Source organism: Muscardinus avellanarius (genome assembly GCF_963383645.1).
Source record: "Muscardinus avellanarius genome assembly, chromosome: 21".
Lineage (NCBI taxonomy): Eukaryota > Metazoa > Chordata > Mammalia > Rodentia > Gliridae > Muscardinus > Muscardinus avellanarius.
Genome location: NC_137807.1, coordinates 25,554,204 through 25,580,900, shown reverse-complemented (window position 1 = coordinate 25,580,900; position 26,697 = coordinate 25,554,204). Strand labels below are relative to the sequence as shown.

The 26,697-nt window shown below is 56.7% G+C and overlaps 1 protein-coding gene across 1 annotated transcript; it reads left to right on the top strand.

The window, feature by feature from the left end:
- Window positions 1-1,339: 1,339 nt before the first annotated feature.
- Window positions 1,340-26,426, top strand: GNB1L (G protein subunit beta 1 like; the record flags this gene model as incomplete). The annotated part of the gene is made up of 6 exons (XM_080717844.1): window positions 1,340-1,479; window positions 2,041-2,166; window positions 8,454-8,616; window positions 10,947-11,045; window positions 14,940-15,155; window positions 26,175-26,426. The coding sequence occupies exons 1-6, from the start codon at window positions 1,355-1,357 to the stop codon at window positions 26,424-26,426; spliced, it is 981 nt and encodes a 326-aa protein (XP_080573970.1). The 5' UTR covers window positions 1,340-1,354.
- Between the last annotated feature and the right edge of the window lie 271 nt (window positions 26,427-26,697).

Sequence of the window (26,697 nt, the reverse complement as noted above, 5' to 3'; positions counted from 1 at the left end):
ATCCTGTGGATGTACACCCAAGTGGGCATGTGTGTCCATGTGTGATGCATATGTGCATGTGTGTGTACCTGCATGCCCATGTATGCGTGCACTGTGCACATGTAGGCACACACATGTGAGTGCAAGCATGTTTGTATGTGTACAGGTGTGATAACACATGCATGCATGAGAGCGCATGCATATGTCTACGAGTGTCTGTGTGTGTGCACTTGTGGGTGCAAACATGTAGATGCAAGCATATGTGTATGTGCATGAATACAGTGTCTGCCGTATTCATGTGTGGGTGTGTGTATGCCTGTGAGCATGCTTATGGGGTGTGTGTATGTATCTCTGTATATGAGCACATGTACAGGTGTGTGCGCCTGTGGCATATGGGTGTGTAAGTGTGATCATGTGCAGGTGTGAATGCGAGTACATGTGTGCCTGTGCACATGTGCATATGAGCATGCATGAGCACGTATCTAAACGTGTGCCTGTGTGACTACGTGTGCATGTCTCCATTTGTGGTTTGTACACGTGAGCGCAAGTATGTGTGCATGTGAGCATTGTGCATGTGTCTGAGTATATGTATCTATGTCAGAATGTGCATGTGTGAGCATGAATGAGTGTCCATGTTTAAGCAGGCATGTGTACATGCATGTCTGCATTTGCAGGTTTGCACATGTGCAAGCAGTATACATGTGTGAATGTGTGAATTGTGCGTGTGAACATGTATGAGCGTGTCTGTGTGTGAGCAGATGTGTATGCATGCATGTCTGCATTTGTGGGTTTGCACATGTGAGTGCAAGCCTTGTATGTACATGAATGTGAGTGTGCACATATGCATGTGTTGGTGTATTTGTATGCCTGTGAGGATGTACATGCATATATGTGAGTGCTTGTAGAACGTGTATGTACATGTCTGCATGCCAGTGCCTATGTACATGTGTGGCACATGTGCGCGCACCTCTGGGCATGTGAGTGTGCATGTGTGAGTGCAAGCACTGAATATATGCATGGGTGTGCCCGTGTGCACGTGTGCATACATGAATGCAAGTGTATGTGTGCCTTCATCTGTCATGCACACGTATGTCTGCACCCTTGTGCACATGTGACTGCAGTGTCTGAGCAACAGGTGGGAGCGTGCGAGGTGGCCTGTCACATGCGCTGCCTGGGTCCTGTGGCGGGAGGAACGCCGTCCCGCTTTGCTGCTTCCCTGCAGAGCGCGTTCCTGGCTCTTTGGAGCTGGGGCCCGCTGGCCTGGAACTGGTAGGCGTGGTGCAGGCAGGCAGAGGTTGCCTCCCTGAAGGAGGAGAGAGGGCTCTGTCACTTCCGTGTTCTCCCTTGGTCCCCAGGTGACTGCGTCCCGCCTGGCATGGCAGCCTCTCCTCCACCACCGCCAGACCCCCAGTTCGTCCTCCGAGGCACGCAGTCAGCAGTAAACGCGCTGCACTTCTGCGAAGGAGCCGCGGCTCAGGGGCAGCCGCTCCTCTTCTCGGGGTGAGTAGCAGCTGTCCAGCCCAAGCCCGGGGTGGGCCAGGTCATGGCCAGCACGGAGCCCAGCGCTCACCGTGGGTGTTGCAGAGGGCTGCAGCCGTCTATCGCCCAGGCTCGCTACACTTTTAGAGCCGCAACTCAGGGGAGCTGGGACACACACCCTTTGTTATAGACGATCCAGGCTGTGCAGCGAGGCTCACATCTGTAATCCCAGTACTAAGGAGGCTGAGACAGGAGAACCACAGGTTGGAGGCCAGCCTCAGCGACTTGGTGAGACCCTGTTCAAAATGAAAAGGGGCTGGGTATAGCTCAGAAGTAGAACGCCCCTGGGTTCAATTCCCAGAACCAAAACAGAGCCTTTTGGGCCATGTCTCGGGTGGCGCGGCCCTCTGCTCCGGGGCAGCCAGCAGCACACGTAGCCTGCCGAGGCCCGTTCCCCCCTCGGACCCTGAGCCAGCTGTTCCACTGCGTTCCCTGCCGCTGAGCCCCCACGTCGTCGGCCATGTGCGGATGCGGGTCGGCCCTGAGCCTGATCCTCCTGGCCTGTGCTGGCTTCTCTGACAGGTCTCAGAGTGGTCTGGTGCACGTTTGGAGTCTGCGGACGCAGAGAACAGTCACCACCCTGGATGGCCACGGGGGCCAGAGTGTGACCTGGCTGCAGACGCTGCCCCAGGGGACGCCGCTCCTCAGGTAGGCCACGCGGCAGCCAGTCGAATCCCAAAGGCCGCATCGGCCTCCAGTGGGACCAGGTGTTCCCAGAGGCCCTCAGGGCCCTCCTGGCTGTTGGAGGGCCGGCGTGTCTGGTCCTCGGGAGGCGGCCTCCGCCATCTGTCCAGGGCCCTTTGCCTCGCCATGGTGGTGCGGGGAGGTGTGACCCAGCAGGCTGGAGGGCTGGGCTGGAGGCTGCGCCCGCCCAAGGTGGGCTCACAGAGGACACTGGGTGAGCAGCGGTGGCTGCACCACGGCCGAGGGGAGGGGCGCGGGGTAAAGGGCCTGGGGAGGAGACCAGTCGCACTGTGGTCCCGCGGCTGGGCTCTGGAGCCCCGGCCACGGCCCTTCGCGGGTCGCAGCGGCCTGCCTGCTCTGCGCACGGTGGCTCGCCTCGGGCTCCTCAGCGGGCGTGGCCACGTGTGCGTGTGCATGTGTGTGTGAAAGAATATGTGTCTGTGAGAGTGGAGCGTGAATGTGTGGGACGGTATCTGTTATGTGCGATGGTGTGAGCATGTGTGTGAAAAAGTAATGTATCTGCGTGGAGAGTATGGGACAGTGAGTATGAACGTGTGTGTGAGTGAGCCAGTGTGTGTGAGAACATCTGTGTGTGTGTGTGTTGTGAGTGTATAAAGCACATGTGGCATTGTGAGTATGTGTACGTGTGATCATGTGTGAAGGTGTATGAGAGTGTGCATGTATGAGCGTACATATGATGAGTGCATGAGAAAGTGGGTGTGTATGTGACATGCGTATGTATGTGTGTGTAGAAAGTGGGGTGTCTGAGAGTGTATGTGTAGGAGTATACGTAGTGTGTGTATGTATGAGTGTACTATGTACATATGAGTGTGCATGAGAAAGTGGAGTGTGTCTCGGAGTGTGTGAGTGAGATATGTGCACATGTGTGAGAAAGTGTACGTGTATGAAGTATGAGTGTGTATTGCGAGTGTGTGTCACAGTGTGTGAGAGCATTGTGAGAATGTAAGAAAGTGAATATATGTAAGTGTGAGAATGTATATGTGAGTATACATGAGGCATATGTGTATGAGTAGTGTGAGCGTGTGTGTATACATGAGGAGGCCTGTGTGTGAGTGTGAATACCTGTATATGTGGTGTGTATGAGAGGTGGGTGTATGTGTATACATGAGGCGTGTGTGTATGAGACGCATATATGTATACATGAGGCGTGTGTGTATGAAGTGTGTGAGGCGTGTGTGAGAAGTGTGTATATGAGTGTGTGAGTACATGTATACATGAGGCATGTGTGTATGTGTATACATGAGGTGTGTAAGAAGTATGTGAGTACATGTATACGTGAGGCATGTATGAGAGGTGTGTGAGTACATGTATGCTTGAGGCGAGTGTATGAGAAGTGTGAGTACGTGTATACGTGAGGTGGTGTGTATGAGAGATGTGTGTGTGTGTACATGTCTGCATGAGGTGTGTATGAGGTATGTGTGAGAGTACGTGTATACGTGAGGCGTGTGTGTCTGAGAGGTGTGTGTGAGTATGTGTGTACATGTGTATGTATAAGGGGTGTGTCTGTGTGAGTACGTGTATACGTGAGGCGTGTGTATGAGGTGTGTGAGTACGTGTATACACGAGACATGTGAGTACATGTATACATGTGTGTGTGAGGGGTGTGTCTGAGTACGTGTATACGTGAGGCGTGTGTGTATGAGGTATGTGAATACATGTATACATGAGACTGTGAGTACATGTATACATGTGTGTATGAGGGGTGTGTCTGAGTGTGTGAGTACGCGTACATGAGTGAGGTGTGTGCATATGAGAGGGGTGTGTGAGTGTGCGTGGCCCTGCCCTGCCTGGCAGGCTGCAGAGGCGGTGTGCCCCCGGTTCTCTGGCCCGGCCTCTGCTGGCATGGGCTGGGCTCCAATGGATGTCTGGGCCTGCCCCTGGGCCCTGGCAGGGCGTCGCTGCCGTGCTCCGTGGTGCCCTGGGCTGGGCAGCAGCTGCCGAGCGGTGCCCATCACGGGACGAGGGTGGCTCGCCTGCAGCCTGGTGCCAGTCACGGCTTCAGCAGAGGTGGGGACCGCCACTCCAGTGGCGGAGGCTGCAGAGTGCCGGCCGTGGTGTCATGAACAGCTACAGGGACTCGGGGCTGGGCCTGTGGGAGCAAAGGGCCAGAGGCTTCACGGGCCGTGGGGCGGGAGGGCAGCAGGTTGGACACCAAGTCCTCCTCCAGGCCGCCGGCTGCCCACACTCGCTCGCAGGGACCTCTGCTCTAGGCCACCCCTCAGGCCTGTGCCGCCCTCCTGGGACCCCCCCCTCCCTCCCGGGCCTCCAGGGGCCCTTGCTCACGTAGCGCCACCACAGAAGGCGGCTGGCAGGTGGCCGAGGGACCAGAGTCGGCTGGAGGGCGCCTGGCTGAGCCCAGAGCCACTGGCGAGGAGGGCTGCCATGTGTACTGTGCTCCTGCCTCTGCCAAGGGGGGCCCCGGGGCCTCCCCCTCCAGAGCCCAGATGCCGGGTGGCCTCAGGCAGCTCTCTGGGCTGGCGCCGTGCCCAGCTCCGGTGGAAGCGCAGGTGTGGGCTGCCCAGGTGCGTTTACGCTGCACTAGAGACCACAGAGGCCTCGGCGCCCACCCGCCTGCCAGTCAGCTGTGTTTGGAAGCCACATCTCCCCAAGTGGCCCTTGAAGGGGCCGCACGCCCTGTCTGGGGGAGCTGGAGGGACCTGCAGCGCCACCCACACCTGCGCCACCATGCTGCCCGGGCAGGGCCTTTATTTTCCTTTTTCATGTTGAGATACTGAACACTTACAGAGAAGTGCCAGGAGGCGTGTACACAGCACACACCATCACAGGGCACACCTGAGTAACCACTGCATGGTCAAGAAGTGAGCAGCGCGCACAGGTACGGCCTCCGTCCCAGAACGGGTGCCTGTCGGCCCTCGTTCTTGTTTTGTTTGGTACTGGAGGTGGAGCCCAGGGGCCAGTCTACCTCCAACCTGCACCGCTAACCCTTTTTAATGATTTACTTTTTTTGTGTGTGTGTGGATTTGGGGATGGAACCCAGGGGCAGTTGACCTCCGAGCTACATCCCCTGCCCTATTTTTTATTTTTTATTTTGAAACAGGGTCTCACCAAGTTGCAGAGGGCCTCACTACGTAGCTGAGGCTGTCCGTGAACTGTGATCCTCCAGTCTCAGCCTCCCGAATGCTGGGATGACGAGCGTGCGCCCCACGCCAGGCTCTTTTTAAGGATTTATAAGCAGGGTCTTGCTAAGTTGCACAGGGCTTGCCCCTCTGATCCTTTTGTCTCAGCCTTCCAGGCACTGGGATTACAGGGATGGGCCACCACACCTGGCTATGCTTTTTTTTCTTGCTCTGTCTATTTATTTATTTATTTATATTTATTTTGGTGGTACTGGGGGTGGAACCCGGGGGCTTTCTACCTCCGAGTTATACTCCCAGACTATTATTATTATTATTATTATTATTATTATTATTATTATTATTTTGCGGGTCTGGGGATGGAACCCAGGGGCATTCTACCTCCGAGCTACACCCCCTGCCCTATTTTTTATTCTTTATTTTGAAACCGGGTCTCACTGAGTTGCAGAGGGCCTTGCTAAGTAGCTGAGGCTGTCTGGAAACCGCGATCCTCCAGGTCTCAGCCTCCCTAATGCTGGGATTACAAGCGTGCACCACCACGCCCGGCTCTCCCAGACCTATTTTATATTTTATTTGGAAACAGGGGCTCACTAAGTTGCTGAGAGCCTCACTCAGTAGCTGAAGCTGGCTTTGAACCTGCACGATCCTCCTATCTCAGCCTCCCAAGCGCGGGGATTACAAGCGTGCGCCACCACGCCCAGCTTTTGCTTTGCCAATTTAATATGTGTCTCCAAAAAGCAGAGTAGTTTTTACTTTTTTTTCCTTAAGTAAGACCAGAGTCTTAAGGAAGCACTCCCTTTGCATCTGACTGCTGTCCTCGCCGTAGTCTGTGCGCCGTCCACGGTGGTCCCAGGCTCAGTCGGTCCTGGGGTGACTACTGTCTGAGTGGGCTCCACTGGTTGCTCTGTCCCATCACTCCCAACTCCTGCTATGAGACCTGTGTTGCCCACTTGGGCTGTTAGGAAGCTTCCAGAACCCTGGCGCACACGAGTCTGAGGGTTGGAATCCTGCGCCCAGAGCCGGGATGTCTGGGCCGTGGCGCTGTGCACGTGGGACTTGTCAGCAGACGCCCGTTTGCACCCTGCAGCAAGAGCGCCGCTCCTCCATTCCCTCAGGGCGCAGGTGCTGCTGGGCCTGGACTGACCATGGACCCGCTTGCTGTGTTTATCAGCCACCTGGATAAACTCGCGTGTGTGTGTCTGTTAAGTGGGACTGAACCCAAGGATGCCCTGCTTCTCAGCTCCATCTGCTGCCCTTTACATTTGCTTTCATTTTGAAGCAGCCTTGCGCGTTGCCAAGGCTGTCCTCGGACTTCCTGTCTCCTGTCTCAGCCTCCCGGCTGGGATTAGAGGCCGCCCGCCTCACTCTCTCAGATGCCTCGCTGGCCTCTTGCGCATTTCTCTGTCAGGCTGACTGCCTTTTTCTTACTAATACGTCACGTTCTTTTTATTTCTAGATATGCTAGATTTTTCTGCATCGCAAATGATTTCTCTAACACAAGGCCTACACTTTTCACTCTCAGTGGTGGGTGTGGGATGGGAAGTGAGCCCGTGGGCGTTCTACCTCGGAGCTATACCCCGAGCCCTTTTTTTAATTTTTAATTTTTAATTTTTATGTATTTATGTGTTTATTTTAAGGTCCTGGGAATGGAACCCAGGGGATTTCTACCTCTGAGCTCCACCCCCAGCCTTACTTTTTATTCTTTATTTTGAAACAGGGTCTCACTGAGTTGCAAAGGGGCTCACAAAGTAGCTGAGGCTGTCCGCGAACCACGATCCTCCGGTCTCAGCCTCCCGAGTGCTGGATGACAAGTGTGCACCACCATGCCTGGTTCTCCTTTTTTTCTAATTGAAACAGGTTCTCACTAAATAGCTGCGGGTCTTGCTAAGTTTTGCTGAGGCTGGCCTTGAACCTGTGACTCTCCTGTCTCAGCCTCCCAGGCATTGGGATTACAACTGTGTGCCACCAAGCCGTGCTTAATGGTGCCTTCAGTGAACTGTTTAGCGAATGGAGCCCCGTTGGCTAGGCTTGCCCTGTGGTCGGGCTCCTGGGTCTGGTGTGCAGGGCGCGGACATGTCTGTGCACGGGGCGCCCTGTGCCAAGGCCCTCCACCGACTCCAAGGAGATCCGTTGCTCCTTTCAGATTAGGGGTACCTGGGAGCTCACTGCAGGCGTGCAGGCTCAGTGCGTCCTAGGGAAACCCGGTGGCCCCCCACCCCTTCCCTTGGCCCCTCCAGATCTGTCCATGCTGGTGTCTGGGCCTGGCAGGAAGGCAGGAGAGGCAGGACGGTGGGGGCACGAGGGTGTGGAGCTTGGAAGGTCAGCCACATCAGGCAGCAAACTCGCTGTCGAGCTGTCAGTAAGTGTCTGTCGAGGTGTCAGTAAATGTCTAGAAGGCGAAGGGCGCCAGGGTTTTCCCTGTGAAGGGAAGAGTTACAGCCGGGCGTGGGCATGCAGGCCTGTGATCCTAGGAGGCTGAGTCAGGAGGGTTCGAGGTCAGCCTCAGCAACTTAGCAAGACCTTGTTTCAGAATAAAAAATAAAAAGGCTGGGCGTGGTGGCGCACGCTTGTAATCCCCGCGCTTGGGAGGCAGAGACAGGAGGATCGCGCAGGTTCGAAGCCAGCTGCGCTGGCTTAAGAGACCCTGTTTCCAAAAATAAAAAAATTGGTCTGGGAGTGTAGCCCAGAGGTAGAAGGGCTTCCAGGAACCCCAGTACCACCAAAAAAAAAAAAAAAAAAAAAAAGAAAAAAAGAAAAGAAAAAAGAATAAAAAATAAAAAGGGCTGCAGGTGTGGCTCGGAGGTAGAATGCCCCTGGGTTCAATCATCAGTGCCATGCACACACACACGCACGTACACACCCCACTTTGGGAAAGACCGAGTGAAACGTGCCAGGTCACTGACCCTGTAAGGAGAGAAGGAGGCAGGTGTGCATTGTGGCACATGGAGCAAGCGGGCCACAGGAGGGGTCAGGGCACGCGCCACAGGGTGCCCACGTGTTCCCTGGCACCGCGCCGCGTGTGGTCCAGGCCTGGGTGCAGGCGCCGGGGCAGAGGCCTCCTGGCCCCACTGAGGCCAGTGTGGTCCAGGTGGGCGTCACCGGGCCTGCTTCTCAGGCTGCTTCTCCGCTTGTCAGTCAGGGCCGGGACCTGCGGCTGTGCCTGTGGGACCTGGCGGAGGGCCGGAACGCCGTGGTGGACTGCGTGCGCCTGGAGAGCGCGGGTTTCTGCAGGAGCTCTGTCCTGGCTGAGGGCCGGCCGCGCTGGATGCTTGCCGTACCGGGGAAGGGCAGCGAAGAGGTGAGGCTGGAGCGCCTGGGGCTGCGTGGGCCGCCCCACACCTGATGAGGGCACCCTGCCGCCTGTGGGACCCGGGGAGCTGCTTGGTCCCCAGCAGTGCCACCCGTGGAGGAGAGCAGCGGGGACGGCAGAGCGTCCAGGCCCGAGGCCCCGGGCCGTTCAGGCCCTCCAGCGACGTGGATTGGCAGGAGGGGTGGACGAGAGACCTAGGCCCTGGTGAGGTCCGGAAGGGCCCCAGTGTGGCCACCGCAGTCTGGGGGACAGGGAACGAGGAGGTCAGGTGGCACTGAGGCAGTGTGACCAGAGGCATTGGTGACGCGGGCTGGCCAGTCTGCCTAATGGCGGAAGGGTGCTTGCGACACAGGGAGGGGGCGGCCATAGGAGGAGGGTGGGTGCAGGCCCAGCCCTGAGGAGCAGAGGGGAGCAGAGAAGAACCCCAGCATACAGGGGGTCACAGCCCATGCCCGTGACCCCACTGCCTAGAAGGCTAAGACAAGAGGGTCGCAGATTTGAGGCCAGCACGAGGTACCAGCGGACTGTTCCAAAATATAAAAAGGGCTGTTGACGTAGCCAGGCGCAAAGCGCCCTGTGTTCAACCCACAGCGCCACAGATAGCAACAAAAAGTACCCGAGAGCGGCCATGTCCAGCCTGGTAGGTGTGCAGGCCAGCTGTCCAGGGCTAGAGGGCGGGAGAGGGCTCCTGTGCACGCATCCCCTGCGCCATGGGCCTCTGGCCTGTGGTGCCGGGCAGGGCGGCTCCACGCTGCTGGCAGATCAGGCCCTACGCCCACAGGTAGGTTTGGCTCCTGCCCAAGAAAAGTTTTGTCTTCAAGCAGATCCAGTTCATAAATAATGAGATAGGAACAGGTATTTATTTGTTCATGATTGCATTTAAATCGCCAATTAGGAGCTACATATACTTTTCTTGCCAATTTGCCAAAAACCTGTTAAAAGTGTTATTAATGTGAGGAGAGTGTGCTTCCTCCTGGACAGCGGAAGCGGGCGGTGCAGCTGCCGCGGGCCGCAGACCCACGTGATGGCATCCGAGGCTCCAGAGCACTGCCACCTTGGCCAGCTCTACCAGCTGCGCCTCCTCGGGGGCCGCTCGTCCCTGGGCCGAGGCCCGCCTCCTGGCCTCTCAGGAGCAGAGGGCGGCCTTGCACGTCCTGGGAGGAGGGCTGCCCCACATCCCCTCCTGGAATCTGCCTGGCTGGCCCGGGCTGGGAGAGCCGCACCGGCCTGTGCTCATAGTGCTGGTGCCGGGGCGCACTCCGCCCTCGGCCAGCTGGGTGGCCACACTTGCCCAAACCCAACAGTTTTCCTTCTGGAAACCAAAGTTGCAGTTGGTGCCAAGTGGAAAGCTCCTGGTGTCTGTGGGAGGCTCTGCGCAGTGAGGGTGGGGGCTCCTCCGCCAGCCCACACTCCCGCCCCAGTGTTCAGGCCCGCCCTGCCCCCTCTGTCATGGCCTGCGACGCTGAGCCAGCTGGGGTGAGTTCCCAACCTCCCTGGACCTCAGGCCCCTCGGCAGAAGCCTGGGGACGTGTGTGGTGGCTGGCTTTTCTGTCCAGGTGCTGTGGGTGTGCGGCCACCTCACCAGTCCAGAGCCCCCGCTGGTGCCTTGGGGAGTCCAGGCCCAGCAGAGCCCTCGGGCCACGCGTGACGGCAGAAGTGTAGGCAGCTGCTGACTGTAGAAGCACGTGGTGCGAGCGTCTGGCTGGTGCCCCCGGGAGCTCCCTACTCCTTGGGTCTGTCCCTAGTGGGCACTAGCTCGCTAGCTCAGGATGCAGGCAGCTGGGTCCTGATTTGGGTCTGTGCGCTCTAATGCCCATGTCCCTCTCGAGGCCCCGCGTGGAGATGACAGAGCATAAACCAGCTGGTCAGCAGTGGACAGCTCACTCGAGTTGCCAGGCCAGGGCCAAGGTGGCAGAGGGCCTGGCTTCCGCGCAGGCCAGCCTTGTGAGAGAGGCACGCAGGCAGAGCTGTGAAGTGGGGTCCACGTGGACCAGCCCCGGCTCCTGAGCAGCCTGCGTGTTCCTGAGGCCCCAGGCCCTGCACAAATCTTCACACCGTTTGATGAGCCCGAGAGGGTTCAGAGTGGCCTCCGTGTAAACCTACACCAGGCAAGAGAGGTAACAGAGGGTCGAGAGTGGCTCCCTCTGGAAGGACGCACGGGTCTTCCTCCTGTGCAGCCTAATGGGCCTCAGGTCCCCGCGGGGAGTGGAGCACACAGAAACTCGCAGGGCCTGGCTGTTCGCCTTAAAAGCCTCTTGTTTGTACAGCACCAGCTCGCCTTGGCAGCGGCCCAGCTCAACTTGTTTTCTTGCTGTCAGGTTCAGATTCTGGAGATGCCATCCAAGACGTCAGTGTGCACCCTGAAGCCGGAGGCAGGTGCCAAGCTGGGCATGCCCATGTGCCTGGGGCCGTGGCAGGTAAGGCAGCCTTGGCAGCCACGCCCTGGGCCACACCCGCCGGCCCTGAGTCATGCCCCGTCCAGGATTCATTGTCCTCAAACCAATCGGGCAGTACCCTCGCCAGAGACCAGGCGACAGCTGCCTCCCGCAGCCCTGGCACAGCCCAAGGAACCCAGCGATGGCTCCGCGGGCACCCTCCTGCGGGCAGCGGGGCACAGGGGAGTCCCGCCGGGATGCTGGCCTTCTCCCAGCGCCTTACCCTGGGCCCTGCCAGGCCGCATGGTGGCCGACCTCGGCAAACCCGCGTGGCCCTCACTGTGCTGCGGAAAGGGTTCTGTTCCTCTTCTTAGAGGCAGAGGGCTTAATGCAGTGACCTTCCTGCAGTCACTCTGAGGAATTCTGACGGGCAGCCATTTCCTTCTGGCTAGCAAGGGGCAGGAGTTGTCTCCTGGGGTTGGCAGCAGAAGCTGGGGCCCAGCTGGGGTGCCGTCCAGGGCCTGGAGGGCCCTTCCTCCAGCAGCATCCTTCCTGGCTGCACACTGGTCGGCTCTGGCTCGCCTGTGTCCTCCCGGGGTCACCAGTGTCTGCAGCAGAGCCCAAAGGTCGAGTGTGCTCACTTGCACAGAGCCCCAGAAGCCTCAGCCCTCAGCAGTGGCCATGGCAGGCAGGTCCCGGGCAGCCAGCCATCCCAGGCCTGCCGTCCTCCTGGTGCTGAGGGCCGCCCCGGGCAGCCTCAGCGGGCAGCAGTTCTCGCCTTGTGCCTCGCTGCCTCTTTGAACTCTTCCTGAGAGTTATACAAGGTGGGCCTGTGCAGCTTGGGGGGCCTGCAGGCCCCACTGCACCTCGGGGGGCAGCCCAAAAGCCCCGCCCTGGATGCAGTGGCCAGAAGAGCACTGGCCTTTCTTGCAGCGCCTGCAGTGTCCTGACCAGGAAGGTTCAAGTTCGAATGTGTGGTCTCTAAAAATCAGATCCTAGCCAGGCATTGTGGCACATGCCTGAATCTTAGTACTCAGGAACCCAGGACCGGAGGATTGCAAGTTCAAAAGCAGCTTTGGTATCTTACAAAGACTATTTCTTTGTTTTTCTTTTTTCTTTTTTAATGGTACTAGGGATGGAACCCAGGGGCTTTCTGCCTCCGAGCTACACTCCCAGACCTATTTTATATTTTATTTGGAAATGGTCTCACTAAGTTGCTGAGAGCCTCACTAAGATGCTGAGACTGCTTTGAACCTGCATGATCCTCCTGTCTCAGCCTCCCAGGTACTAGGATTACAAGCGTGTGCCAACACGCCCGGCTTTAGCAATACTATTTCAAAATAAAAAAAAAAAAAATAAAAAGGACTAGGGATGTAACTCAGAGGTAGAATGCCCCTGGGTTAAATCCCCAGTAACACACACACACACACACATACACACACACACACACACACACACACACACACACACACACACACACACACGGCTGAGCCTGGGCGTACCAACTTCTGCTGCAGCCCCCTTGTGAGAGCCTCCCTCCCGGGAGGAGGTGGAGAAGATGGAGTTCTCAGAGACTCATGAAAAAGACAGGGCACCCAGCTGCCAGGTTGCGGCCAAGCCCCAGAGTTTGTACAGAGCCGGGTTGTTGCCTCTGTCCAGATGGGCTCCCCGAGGGTTTGGGCACTTCCCCAGAAGACAGACGCCCGCCCACTACCATGCCCACTACCACGTCCTGCCGAGCGCCCCACGGCGCCACTGGGCTCCCAGGCTCTGGGGGCGGAACGTCTGCACGGCACCCCTCCTGTTTGCCTGGGAAACGTGGGTCATTGCTCAATCATGTAAAAATTCCAGCAGAAAAATGTGTAGAAAGGGATGTACAAACTTGTTAAGGTAATTAATAGAGCCGACAGAAGGACAAATCACGGTTCTTTGGCGATGGGGATCCAACAGGCAGTGCTCAGCTGAGAAAGGCCGGCCGCACCTTGGCGTGGCCTCTTCCCTCGCACGTGAGGGTCTGCGGCGCGAGCTTAATCAGCTCAGCGCGCTGCTGAGCAGGCTTGGTACCTGTCCCGAAGCACTCAGACCTGCTCACTGGCTCCTCGGGGAGGCTGGCCTGCATCGCTTCCTGCTCGTCAAACATCAGGAGCTGTGATTTCCGTCTGATGGTTCGGCCCGGTGCTGGACTGCGCCCAGAGCATTCTACCTTGAGGCTGCACCCCCAGCCCTTTTTAAAAATATTTGTCTTGAAACTGGGATTTGCTCGGCTGCTGAGGCTGGCCTCAGACCTGTGATCCTCCCATCCCAGCCTGCCGAGTCCTCGGATAGAGCAGGGGCTTCGCCGTCCCTCAGCCTCTGGGCCCTCCAGCTGTCCCTGCCCACGTTGGGGTGCAGCGTCAGGGCTCCCCATGGGCTGCTGTATGCCAAGGGGCAGGAGGGGCGGCCGAGTGAATCCTCATGTCAGCAGAGGGAGGAGCCAGAGACAGACGGTCACCCTGCAGGCGGCAACACCAGGGCACCTGACCAAGGGCCACTAGGAGGCTGCGGGACAGCAGGTGAGCAGGTGTGGGGCCGGTGGTGGGGTCCAGCCACAGGACAAGCCCCAAGCCCAGGCTGGCTCTGGCTTGGCAGGCCCGGGAGCCATGACCTCCGAGGCCACCGCTTCACACAGAGAAGCCAGAGCCTCCCTCGGGCTCTTCTGTGTGAAACAGTCACCCTCAGGATATCGCCCACAGCCAAGCCGTGCGTGGGGTGCGCAGAGGCCCCTCAGAGCAGCTCCGGCCTCGGCCAGTTCAGCGTGTCCGTGGGCAGGCCTGGCAGTTGAGTCCTGCCCTCCAGCCTGGAGCTGGTCCACGGTGGCTGCGCTCGGCTCCCTCGCGCCGTACCCCAGCCTCGGCTTTCTGTGCCCCCTCCTTTTTTGAGACAGGGTCTCACTGCATTGCCCAGTCTGGCCTGGAGCCCTGAGCTCCCGGGATCCTCCCACCTCAGCTTCCTGAGCTGCTGGGCTGCGGCGTGTAGCACTGCCAGGCCTCCGGGTGCCGTGCGAGGACTTTGTGGCCTCCTGCCTAGCCCCACGTGGCTTCTCTCAGGCCGCCGCTCAGTGCCGGGACTGACGGCCACGTCCCCAGGGTGGCTTGGAACCCTGCAGTGCTCCTCTGTAGTCATTTCAGAGGCTAAATAAACGAGGCGTCTGCCCAGGGTGCGCAGCCTCTGACCCCGCCCTCATCCATCACCGCGGCGGGGCTGCCAGGCGGCCTTCCGCAGCCACGTTGATGTGGCACAGAAAGTCCATTTCTCGTTGAGATGGCGCTCACGATTTTCCTGGCACGCTCTAGACAGGTGAGCAGCACCAGGGACGGGCCTCGGGTCCCTGGCCTCGGGCAGGAGGCAGTTAGAAGGGCCCCTGGCAGCCCCAAGCTGCTGGCAGATGCCCGGCGCTGCCCCTTTGGGCAGAATCCAGCTCAGCCAGCTGCGGGGACCCCGGGGCTGGCAAGGAGCAGTAAGATTGCCGGCGGGTGGCACACACTTGTAATCTAGTACATGGGAGGCTGAGATAGGATCACAGGTTCAAGACCAACCTCAGCAACTTAGAGACCCTGTTGCAAAATTTAATAATAAATCAGGGCCGGGCGCATAGCTCAGCGTTGAGTGCCCCTGGATTCAGTCTCCCCAACACACACCTGCAAGGCTTGGGAGCTTTGCTGTTCTGCTGAGGGGCCTGTGCCCTCCTCCCCTTGGAGTGCTCAGCAGCAGCCCTGCCAAGCCCCGTGTGGTGGTGCTAGCCACCAAGGGTGGTCTGCAGAGGGTGCAGAGCCTCCGAGCTGTCACAGCCACAGGCATGCACAGGAAACCCCCCCGCCCCGGGCTGGCCCCGTCCTGGATGGAGCCTGTCCCCAGAGCACTGACCCGATGGGCGCTGACCGCCGCTTTTCCCTGCAGGCCGACCCCAGTTCCCGCCCGCTCCTTCTGGCTGGCTATGAGGATGGCTCGGTGACCCTGTGGGACGTGTCGGAACGGAAGGTGCGCAGCCGCGTCGTCTGCCACGAGGAGCCGCTCATGGGCCTCGACTTCGACTCCCAGAAGGCCAGGGGTGTCTCGGGCTCCGCGGGGAAGGCGCTGGCTGTCTGGAGCCTGGACGGGCAGCAGACCCTGCAGGTCAGTGTGCCCGGCCACGGGCCTCATTTATCCTGCACTGCACTAACAGTCTGATAGGCTGAAACAATATTTAGGCATGAAGAGGCGCAGCCGCAGGTCTCCCGCTAATTAATCACTCCGCTCGGAGGCGGCGCAGGGTGGCTGTTCGCGGCGGGGGCATGGGCTGGCGTTCACATGGTTTGGGTTTCTCCCAGCCCCCGGGTTCACGGCCGTCACGTCCTGTCCGTCTAGAGAAAGGCACGTAGGGCCCGGGCAGACCCAAAGCCCCTCGTGAATACTCCAAGGAATTTGGTCGGTAAGGAACTGATTAATCAAAAGAAAAAAAGAAGAAGGAGGAGTCTGGAAAGCGCCGCCGTGGCCCAGTGGTGGTCTGCAAGCCAGCCCCAGGGAGGCCACCGCTCATGGAGGCAGGCTTGCCCGCCCACTACAGCCAGCCGAGGCCTCAGCTCCGGGGTGGGGCTTCTTGGGGTCTCCCCGCAGTATCTGGGCTGGCTATCTGGTGTGGCCATGGTGTCTGGTGAGGGTGGCACTGCCTGCACGCTTCACCCTGGTGTGTGGGGGGCTTAGGTCAGGGTCAGGTGTGAGACAGGCCAGACCTTGCTCTAGTGCCGGCCTGGGGGCTGAGGCAGGCCTGGCTCCCAGCCTCTCTGGGGCAACATGGCTCAGGCTCCCCCCAGGATAGGCAGCAGAGGGCATTCTGACCCTCCCCATGGGAGATGGGCCTGTCCCCAGCCTCAGCACTGCAGCTGGGGGCAGACACCCCTTGGCCATCACAGCTGCGGGTGGGAGCAAACACCATGCAGAAGTCTGAGCAGCAGCCAGGGCCTGTGCGAGTCACCAGGCCTGGGTACTCGGGGCCTTGTGAGGTCATCAGGAGAGGGACTGAGCCGCACAGCAGGGCCAGGGCTTATTGAGCAAGGTGGAGTTCCAGGCAAGAGGTGGCATGGTGGCACATGCCCGTGACCCCAGTGCTTGGGAGGCTGAGACGGGAGGGCTGCAGGCTTGACACCAGCCTCAGCAACGTGGCAACCACGTTTTGCTTTTATTTATTTATTTATTTATTTATTGCAGGTCTGGGGATGGAACCCAGGGGCATTTGACCTCCGAGCCACACCCCCTGTCCTATTTTTATTCTTTTTTTTTTTATTTTGAAACAGGGTATCACTAAGTTGCAGAAAGGCCTCACTAAGCGGCTGAGGCTGTCCACCGAATTGCTAACTGCGATCCTCTGGTCTTAGCCTCCTATCCTCTGGTCTTAGCTTCCCGAATGCTGGGATTGCACCTGTTTTGCTTTTTTTTTGTTAGTTACTAGGAATTGAATCTAGGGGCATTCTACCTGTGAGCCATACCCTTAGCCCCTACCTTTTAAAAACGGTCTCACTAGGCTGCTGAGACCCTCCCTAAGTTGCTAAGGCTGGTCTTGAACCTGCAGTCCTCCTGTCTCAGCCTCCCAAGTACTGGGATTGCCCTCTTTCAAAACAAAAAGCAAAGAGGGCTATAGCTCAGAGGTAGAGCACCTGGCTCGGTCCTCGGGAGCTGACACAGGAGCTAAGGGCGTGCCTGGGAGGTAAGTGCCCGGATTCAATCCCCAGTGCCAGACAAGAGAAGATGCGACCTGTGGTATGGAGTCCAAGCAGGGAGACCTGGGGAGGCGTGCCTGCCGAGCCACCTCTGAGCAGAGCCCTGCAGGCCCACGCCCACCCGCCCCAGATGGCAGTGCAGCCGCAGGCGGGTCACACACCAGAACAGCTCCCCGTCCGGGCCTTCTCCAGGGGAGCAGCCCGTGCCAGGCACACGGTGGGCCGGAGTAAAGCTGTCCTGCTGTCTGCCAGTGCCCCAGGGAGGCCACCAAGGCCCCGCTGTGAAGGACAGGCTTCTGGTGCTCCACCAAGAGGGCCGTCTCCTGGGCCACAGGTCCTGGCCAGGTGCTGAGCTGGTGCAAAAGCTGTAATTGGAGGCTGGGCCACTCCGGCACTGGTGTGTGCTCTGAACTGCTGCCAGGGGCAGGGGAGTCTCCCTCACCCCCTTTTCCTTGAGTCTGGTGGGGGACCAGCATCCCCCCACCCTGTGGACTCATGTTCATGGCCTGTGGCTTGGGCATCATCAGGCTGGCTTTGCGAAGGGCTGAGGACTGGGCGGCTCCCAGGGAGCTGGGGGCTGCCCAGGCTCCGGGAGGGGCTGTCCTGGCCCGATCTGCTTCCTTTCCCCTGGCGTGTTTGGGAAACAGCTGCTGGAACTTAGGACTTAAATTTATGGGGTATGTTCCAATCCAGAGATGAATTTTTACTCTACTAATGAATTGAAAAGTTGAAGCAGAAGGGGGACCAGGAACTGCAGCCTGCAAGTGGCTGGGGAGGTGGTGGGTGCTCAGCAGGGCCTGCCTGAACCTCCCACATCAAAGGAGAGCTCACTGCCCTGCCGAGTACTCCTGGGAGGGGAAGAATGGCCCCATGGGGAGGGCCGGGGAAGACCTGCAGGCCCTGGCCACCATCGGCATGTCCAGTGCTGGTCCAGGACCCTCAAAACCCAGGCCTCTGGGGAGGGAGCACGCAGGGTGCCTTGAGGGAGCCGTCTGAGGATGCCCTAACTCTGGGGGGGGACGATGAAGTGCCCTCAGGCCCCACAGCGCACCACAGCCCCGTGCTGCATGGCCACCGGCCTTGGCCTGAGCCTTGTGGGCACAGATGTGCCTGCCTTCCTCTTGTCCTTCTGCAGAGCCTCTAATGAACCCAGATCAATCTCCCGGGCGGCCCTGAGCAGAGCGGTGCGCGGTCCCGCAGCAGAGCAGGGTAATCAGAGCCAGATGTCTGCCGCGCACATTCCTGGCACCTGAGGTCATGCGCTGCTGCGAGAGCCACTAGTGGCCAGAGAGCCTTCGTGTGGCCGGCAGGGTGTAGCGGGGACCAGGATGGCACCCAGGGGTGCCTTGCGTGCTTGGCGTCACCGGGCCTTGTGCGGCTCGCTGAGGTGGCTTTCCCGTGAGCTGCTGGGTTTGGGGTTGCCTGCCACCAGATACAGGTGGTATGCAGGCCCTGTTCCTCCTCCCACACTTGGGGCAGGGCCCACAGCCTTGAAGCAGGCTGATTTACAGCCAGTAGTATTTTTAGGTCTTTAAGTAATAATGCGGCTCCCCAGGCTGGGAGCGGGCTGGCCACGCTGTCCCCGCACCTCACCAGCCAGCATCTGGGCTGCACAATGGTGGCTGCCTCCTCCGCCTCCGCCTCCGGGGCTCCACCAGGGCAGCCAGGAAGCAGGCTGCAGCCCCGGAGCCAGGCCCCCGCGCGAAGCAGAAGGCCAGGCGTTGCCATCAGATTGAGGGCCAGTTCAGCCCCGAGCCAGAGCAGAAATGGGCACACAAGCTCTGGCAGTCTCCCTGTACCCACGGGCCGGGTCTTCACCCTTGGGAATGAGCCCCAGGGTGGGTGCTCCCTGTTGGGCCTGTACCCCTCGGGGCTCCCAGGAACCCAGCCCTCTGGCTCCCTCGTGCGCAGTCCAGGAGAGCTGTGGCAGGTGGAGTCCCTCCTGTCCAGAAGGCAGTGCCGCCCAGCTAGTTGGCAGGGTAGCCAGGCCCGAGCAGCTAGACCTCTTTGCCCCTTGCGGTGAAATCACTGGCCCAGAGCCGCCCTCTGCCCTCAGCCCTCCTCCCGCCTTGCAAAGCGGCTCGGGGTCGGGACTCTCCAGCCTGCCTTGGGTCTGGGCGTTCCACAGCAGGACACCGGTGTCTGTTCTGTTTGTGGTAGGAGATGGATCCTTGGGGCATTCTGCCTCAGCTCCACCCCAGCCCTATTTGATTTTGAAACAGAATCCCAGCTGGGTGTGGTGGTACACTCTTGTAATCTTAGTACTTGGGAGGCTGAGACGGGAGAATTGCAGGTTCAAGGACAGCCTCAGCAAGTAGTAAGGCTTTCCGCAACCTCACAAGACCCTGTTTCAAAATAAATGAGGCATAGGGCTGGTGGTGTAGCTTGGATTCAATTCTTAGCAACACAAAAAAAGAAAGAAAAGGAAAAAGAAAAGGGTTTCTGTCAAGTTGCCCCAGCTGGTCTCAAACCTGCAATAATAGTCCTCCAAGTACTAGGATTTCGGGCCTGTGTCACCACGGCCGGCCAGGGTGTAGGTGTGAAAGCAGTGCTTTTCTTCCAGGGAAACATCACACAATTAGGAAACTTCTAGAAAGAGGGAAGGTGTGGACGTGACCTGAGACCCGAGTCCGATACTGCCCAGGCAGTCTGCACTGCGCGGCCAGGGCGGGAGCGGTCCTGGGTCTGCTGGGCAGGGCAGGCCTGGCGCCCCCGCCCCATCGAGCAGAGTCTGAGGGTGCCAGCGGGTGGAGCTGGCAGGGAGGCTGCGGTGGAGGGCGGGCAGCTTTGCACACTGGGGACCCTCTGCACGTCCTGCACCTGTGGGGAGCTCATGGGCTGGGGCCAGGGTTGAGACCTGCAGGAGGGCGGGGCGGGCTGTGGGGCCCTGAGTGGGTGGAGGAGGCAGGAGGGCGGAGGGCACGCAGGGAAAGATGGGTCCTCCTCAGCAGCGGCTCTGAGGCCGGAATGGAGCTGGGTTCAGCACGCGCTCCCTGCACCTCAGACTGACAGGCGCTGCTGCCGGGCCACCTTGTCCAGTCCCTTCCCTGTCTCCCTCCTTCCTTCCTTTGGCTGTGCTAAGATTGATCCCAGAGGCGGTCTTCTTTGGAGCTATATGCTCAGCCCTATTTTATTATCTTTATTTATTTATTTATTTATTTATTTATTTATTTATTGCGGGTCTGGGGATGGAACCCAGGGGCATTCGACCTCTGAACTACAGCCCCTGCCCTATTTTTTTATTCTTTGTTTTGAAACTGGGTCTCACTGAGTTGCAGAGGGCCTCACTAAGTAGCTGAGGCTGTCCGCGAACCGCAATCCTCTGGTCTCAGCCTCCCAAATGCTGGGATTACAAGCGTGCGCCACCACACCCGGCTATCATTTATTTTTGAAGCAGAGTCTTGTTAAATTACCGCATGCTGGCCTCAAACCTGGTCTCAGCCTCCCACATACAGGGATTACAGGTGTGCCCCGCCTCACCTAGCTTGTGTGTGTGTGTGTGTGTGTGTGTGTGTGTGTGTGTGTGGTACTGAGGGTGGAACTCGGGGGCTTTCTATACCTGGAGTATATCCCCAGCCCCATTTTATTTTTTTATTTGGAAACAGGGTCTTGTTAAATTGCTAAGGCTGACTTTGAACCCTCAATCCTCCTGTCTCAGCCTCCTAAACACTGGGATTACGAGTGCGCCACCACGCCTGGCGTTTTTTTCTTTCTTTCAGTCATAACAACCAAGTCGGGCAGGCACGGTGGTACAGGCCTCTGGTCCCAGCCACATAGAAAGCTGGAGCAAAGAAATAAGCGGTGATGCACGCCTGTACCCAGTGTGTGGGAGGCTGAGGCCGAGGGTCGCGGGTTCGAGATCAGCCTCCACAACTTAGTGGGATCCTCAGCCATTTGGGGAGGAGACCCCAAGTTTCCAAATAAAAGGACTAGGGGTACAGCTCAGAGAAGCAGTGCCCCTGGGTTCAAGCCCCAGCACCACCCAGAAAAAAATGTTCTCGCTGTCTTCGCAGCACTTCCCTTCCTGCCCGGCCGCGCTCTGTGCCTGGAGGCCCACATGCGTCCAGCTGTCCTCCTGCGTCCCTCGGGTGCTCGGGCTGTGCAGCTCGGCTCCGGCTCCTCCTCCCCGTGCCCGGCCGCACCACGCTGTGGAGACGCGCCTCCGCCCCGCCTCGCACCTCCAGGCGGGTCCTGGGTTTCTCCTGCTGAGCCGATTACTATTCTTTGGTTCCACATGTTTGACCCCCTCCCAGCTAGCTTTTAGTCTTTAAATTCTAACTTAATTACATTGTGGTCAGAGAACAAGGTCTGAATGATATCAGTTCTTTGAAATCCTCAGGGGCCGTCCGGTTGCATAAGTATCCCATATGTGCTGGAAAAGAAAGTCCTTGCGTGTACGCGCACGCTGGGTCAGGGCTGCAGCCCTGGGCGTGGCCGGCCCAGGTGCAGGTGGGCCTGGGGCTGGAGCCGTGCAACCGCGAGCCGCGCCCAGCCCGATTTTATTTTTATTTACTTATTTTTATTTTATTTGTTTTTGTTTTTTTGGAACTCAGGATTGAAACCAGGGGCATTCTGCCTCTGAACTATACCCACAGCCCTATTTTTTATTGTTTATTTTGAAACAGTCTCACTCAGTTGCAGAGGGCCTCACTAAGTCGCTGAGGCTGGCCATGAACCTGTGATCCTCCTGTCTCAGCCTCCTTTCAAGTACTCGGATTACAAGCATGCGCCACCACACCTGGCTTTTTTTTTTTTTCCCCCAGTACTGAGATGGAACCCAGCAGCATTCTACCTCTGAGCTACACTCCCAGCCCTATTTTTTATTCTTTGTTTTGAAACAGGGTCTCACCAAGCAGCTGAGGCTGGCCACAAATCTGTGATCCTCCTGTCTCAGCCTCCCAAGCACTGGGAGAACAGACGTGGGCCGCTGTGCCCAGCTCCTAGCATAGGGTTTTAATAATTTTACCCCCTCCCAGCCTTCAGATGCAGCTGCGTCTCCACCGAGATTTCACTGGGAACCGTGAACATTCTGGGGCCTTCTCACGTCGCTGGCCCTCCTCCCATCCACCAGAGGCTCATGTGCTGGGCTCTGGCGGCCAGTCAGTGCCCACGGCCGGTGTGTGTCTGACGGACGGCTCTGGAGAAGGCAGCTCCATCCTCTTCACCTTCCCAGAGTGTTGACGCAGGGTGCCTTCGCTTTAATCCAACTCCAAGGATTTTCTCTCTGTATTTCGATCCATAGGTTTCTTAGAAGTCTGTTAATTTTTAAATATGTGTTGATCTTATATCCATTTTTTGGGGCGTGGTACTGGGATTCCTGGAAGCCCTTCTACCTCCGGGCTACACTCCCAGACCTATTTTATATTTTTATTTGGAAACAGGGTCTCCTAAGCCAGCGCGGCTGGCTTTGAACCTGCACGATCCTCCTGTCTCTGCCTCCCAGGCGCAGGGATTACCAGCGTGCACCACCACGCGCGGCCACTTTTTTTTTTTTTTTTTTTTGGTGGTACTGGGGGTGGAACTCAGAGCCTTTCTACCTCCCGGCTATACTCCCAGACCTATTTTCTATTTTATTTGGAAACAGGGTCTCACTAAGTTGCTGAGGGCCTCACTAAGTAGCTGAGGCTGGCTTCGAACTGTGCGATCCTCCTGTTTCAACCTCCCAAACACAGGGATTACGAGCGTGCGCCACCACGCCAGGCTCATTTTACAGCCATTTTAATCTAGTTCAGTCTGCTGTGCAGCCTCGGCGTCGGGAAGCTCATGGGTGGCTGTGGCCAGCGCGTGGGTGTCAGGAGCAGGCCACGTCCCCTGTGGCTGGCGCTCTGCAGTCCATGAGCGGGGTCTTGTGGCGAGACTTAGGGCCCTCGAGGCCGTCTGTCCTTCTTCAAAATCAGCCCATCCCAATTTTTTTTTTTTTTTTTTTTGCTACTGGGGGTGGGGCTGGAACCCAGGGGCCTTCTATCTTCATGCTATACCTCAGACCTATTTTTATATTTTATTTGGAAACAGGGGCTCACTAAGCTGCTGAGGCTGGCTTTGAACCTGCGATCCTCCCCTCTCAGCCTCCCAAGTACTGGGATTATAAGCGTGTGCTACCACGCCTGGCTTCCAATTCTTTTTTTTTTTAATCTTCTTTTTTGTCTAGTTTTCTTTTTTCTGGAGTGGGGATACTAGAGGTTGAACCTAGAGGGATTCTACCTCAAAGCTACACCCCCAGCCCACTTTATTTTTTATTTTGAGACAGGGTCTCACCAAGTTTTGGAGGGCCTCACTAATTGCTGAGACTGGCCTTGAACTTGCAATCCTCCTGTCTCAGCCTCCCCAGTACTGAGATAACAGGCATGTGCCCCACTCCCAGCTGGAGTCCTACATATAGCATAGGTCTGGAACTTTGAATGTGATCATAATGCTCTTGCATATATTTGCGTTTTTATTACTTTATGCAGATTCCCATATCAAATGCTGTGAGACTACGGTGCTCCCTGTCAGGTGGGAGAGGAGGCCATGATGCTGGTTTCTTATTATTTATGGCGGGCGTCAGGCCTTCTCCCATGGGCAAGGCTGACTGCTGTGTCTTTGGCCCAAAATGACAAACAAGAAACCAGTCAGGTGACTGCAACCCGCACCTCTCACTGCCCCACGTCCTGTCGGTTACATAACCGGTTCTCTGGCCCTAATCCCGTGCGTTTTAGACCTAATCCTGCAGGTAAGTAGATTCCGTGGCGTCTGCCAGACCGTTTGCTATAGTTCTACAGTTATCTTTTACAAGACTAGAGTAATCTTCTTATTCTTCCAGAAGAGCTTACGGGAGCTCTTTGAGTTTGTACATGTTCAAAAATGTCTGTCTGCTGCTTTTAGCATGAATGACAGTTTGGCTGGATATAAAATTCCTGGGCCTGCTTCCTTCCCCGGCCCTCGGAGCGCCTCTCCACTGTCTTCTGGCACAGATTTGGCTGCGGGACATGTGAGGTCAGCCATGTGATGTGTGTGTGAACCCTGGAGCTCCTACCTCTGAGCTACACCTCCAGCCCTATTTTATTTTACTTATTGATTGATTGATTGTGGTACTGGGGGTGGAACCCAGGGGCTTTTCTACCTCCGGGCTATCCTCCCAGACCTATTTTATACTTTATTTGGAAACAGGGTCTCACTAAGTTGCTGAGAGCCTCACTAAGTAGCTGAGGCTGGCTTTGAACCTGTGCAATCCTCCTGTCTCAGCCTCCCAAGCACTGGGATTACAAGCATGGCCACCATGCCCGGCTTTTATTTTACTTTATTTTTTATTTATATTCACTTTTTTGTGAATATAAACCCAGGGGCATTCTACCTCCAAGCTACATCCCCAGCCCTATTTTTTTTTCTTTATTTTGAAACAAGGTCTCACTAAGTTTCAGAGGGCCTCATTTGTACCTGAGGCTGCCCACAACCTGTGAGCCTTCGGTTTCACTCTCTCAACTATTGGGATTACAAGCATGTGCCACCATTCCCTACTTTATTTTATTATTTATTTGTTTGTTTGTTTATTTATTTATTTATTTATTTATTTATTTATTTATTATTTTACCAGAACTAGAGATGGAACCCCGGGGTATTCTACCTCAGAGCTACACTCCCAGCCCTATTTTTAATTTTTATTATTTATTTATTTATTTATTTATTTTTGCGGGTCTGGGGATGGAACCCAGGAGCATTCAATCTCCGAACTACACCCCCTGCCCTATTTTTTATTCTTTATTTTGAAACCGGGTCTCACTGAGTTGCAGAGGCCTCACTAAGTAGCTGAGGCTGTCCGCGAACAGCGATCCTCCGGTCTCAGCCTCCTGAATGCTGGGATTACAAGCGTGCGCCACCATGCCCGGCTCTACTTTTTATTTTTATTCTTTATTTTGAATCAGGGACTCACTATTCTTTATTTTATTTTATTTATTGTGATACTGGGGATGGAACCCAGGGGCATTCTACCTCCGAGATACACCCTCAGCCCTATTTTTTATTCTCTTTTTGTGTGTGTGTGTGTGTGGTACTGGGGTTCCTGGAAACCCTTCTACCTCTGGGCTACACTCCCAGACCTATTCTATACTTTTTAATTTGGAAACAGGATCTCTTAAGCCAGCTCGATCCTCCTGTCTCCGCCTCCCAAGCATGGGGATTACGGGTGCGCCACCACGCCCGGCTTATTCTTTATTTTGAAACAGAAAGAATCTCACTGAGTTGCAAAGGGCCTCACTAAGTAGCTGAGGCTGGCCGCGAACCTCGATCCTCCTGTCTCAGCCTCCCAAATGCTGAGATTACAAGCTTGTACTACCACACCCGGCTATTCTTTATTTTTATTTATTTGTTTATTTATTTTATTATTATTATTATTATTTTTTTTTTTTTGCAGGACTGGGGATGGAACCCAGAAGCATTTGACGTCCGAGCTATACCCTCTCCCTAGTTTTTATTCTTTATTTTGAAACAGGGTCTCACTAGATTGCAGAGAGCTTCACTAAGTAGCTGAGGCTGTCTGTGAACCGTGATCCTCCGGCCTCAGCCTCCCAAATGCTGGGATAACAAGCGTGCGCCACCACACCTGGCTCTATTCTTTATTTTAAAACAGGGTCTTAATAAGTTGCGGAGGGCCTTACAAGTTGCTGAGACTGGCAAAGAATCTGTGGCCCTCTTGTCAGCCTCCCAAGTTCTGGGATTACAAGCGTGTGTTGCCACACCTGGCTATTTTATTTGTTTTGTTTGAAACAGGGTCTTGCTAAGTTGCTGAGGGCACCTCGGACCGTGATTCTGCAGCACTCTCCGCAGTACTTGGATTACAGGCGGCACCACCATGCTCGGCTTGATGTGGTCTTTTTAGCAGCTACCAAATGGGCTGTGCTAGGCATTAGATACATACCACTTTCACTAGCACATGTCGTAGTGCTAATCACCGTGTGCCTCCTTTGGTCTTAGCCATATTTCAGTGTTAGGAAATTTAAATGTTGCTCTAAACTGATGCATCCCAACATCCCATCTCCCTCCACTCGGCTCTTCGTCTCTGTGTGTGGGGGGGAGGGGTGCTAGGAACTGAAACGAGGGCATTCTCATTCTACCTCAGACATACCCCAGCCCTGTTTTTCATTTTTTTCATTATTATTATTATTGTTTAGTAGTATTTCGAGTACTCATAGCTAAACTCAGAGACATTCTACTTCCAAGCTGCGCCCTCAACCTTCCTTACTTGGAAGCAGGCTCCGCTGCGTCCTGGAGCGCCTTGCTAAACTGCCAGGGCTGGCTTTGAACTTGGACCCTCCTGGCTCCACCTCCCACGTCCTGGGATTGCAGGCATGGGCCACACGCCTGGCTCCCTTTCCCTCTCCTGCACGGGTGTGGCACCGTGGCACAGCACCTCTGCCCAAGCGGGCACGGACGGCCTCACCACGCCCTCCCACCCTGTCCTTCACAGATTCGCAGCACCCACGAGCTCACCAATCCCGGGATCGCCGAAGTCACCATCCGGCCCGACCGCAAGATCCTGGCCACCGCGGGCTGGGATCATCGTGTCCGCGTGTTCCACTGGCGGACCATGAGGCCCCTGGCCGTGCTCACCTTCCACAGTGCCTCTGTCCACTGCGTGGCCTTCGCTGCCGACGGCTTGCTGGCCGCAGGCTCCAAGGACCAGCGCATCAGCGTCTGGTCTCTGTACCCACGCGGCTGACCCGCGCCACTCCCTTCTCAAGAGACTCCAGACAGACGGGAGCTCCTCACTCGGCCTCAGCCCCGACCTGGAAACTGACCCCGAAGGCACCGAGGACCAGCAAGGAGTGGGCCGAGGAACGTGGACTTTGTTTTTAAACTTTAACTTTTTTATACTTTTTTTTTTTTTTTTGCGGGTCTGGGGATGGAACCCAGGGGCATTTGACCTCCGAGCTACACCCCCTGTCTTTTATTCTTTATTTTGAAACAGGGTCTCACTGAGTTGCAGAGGG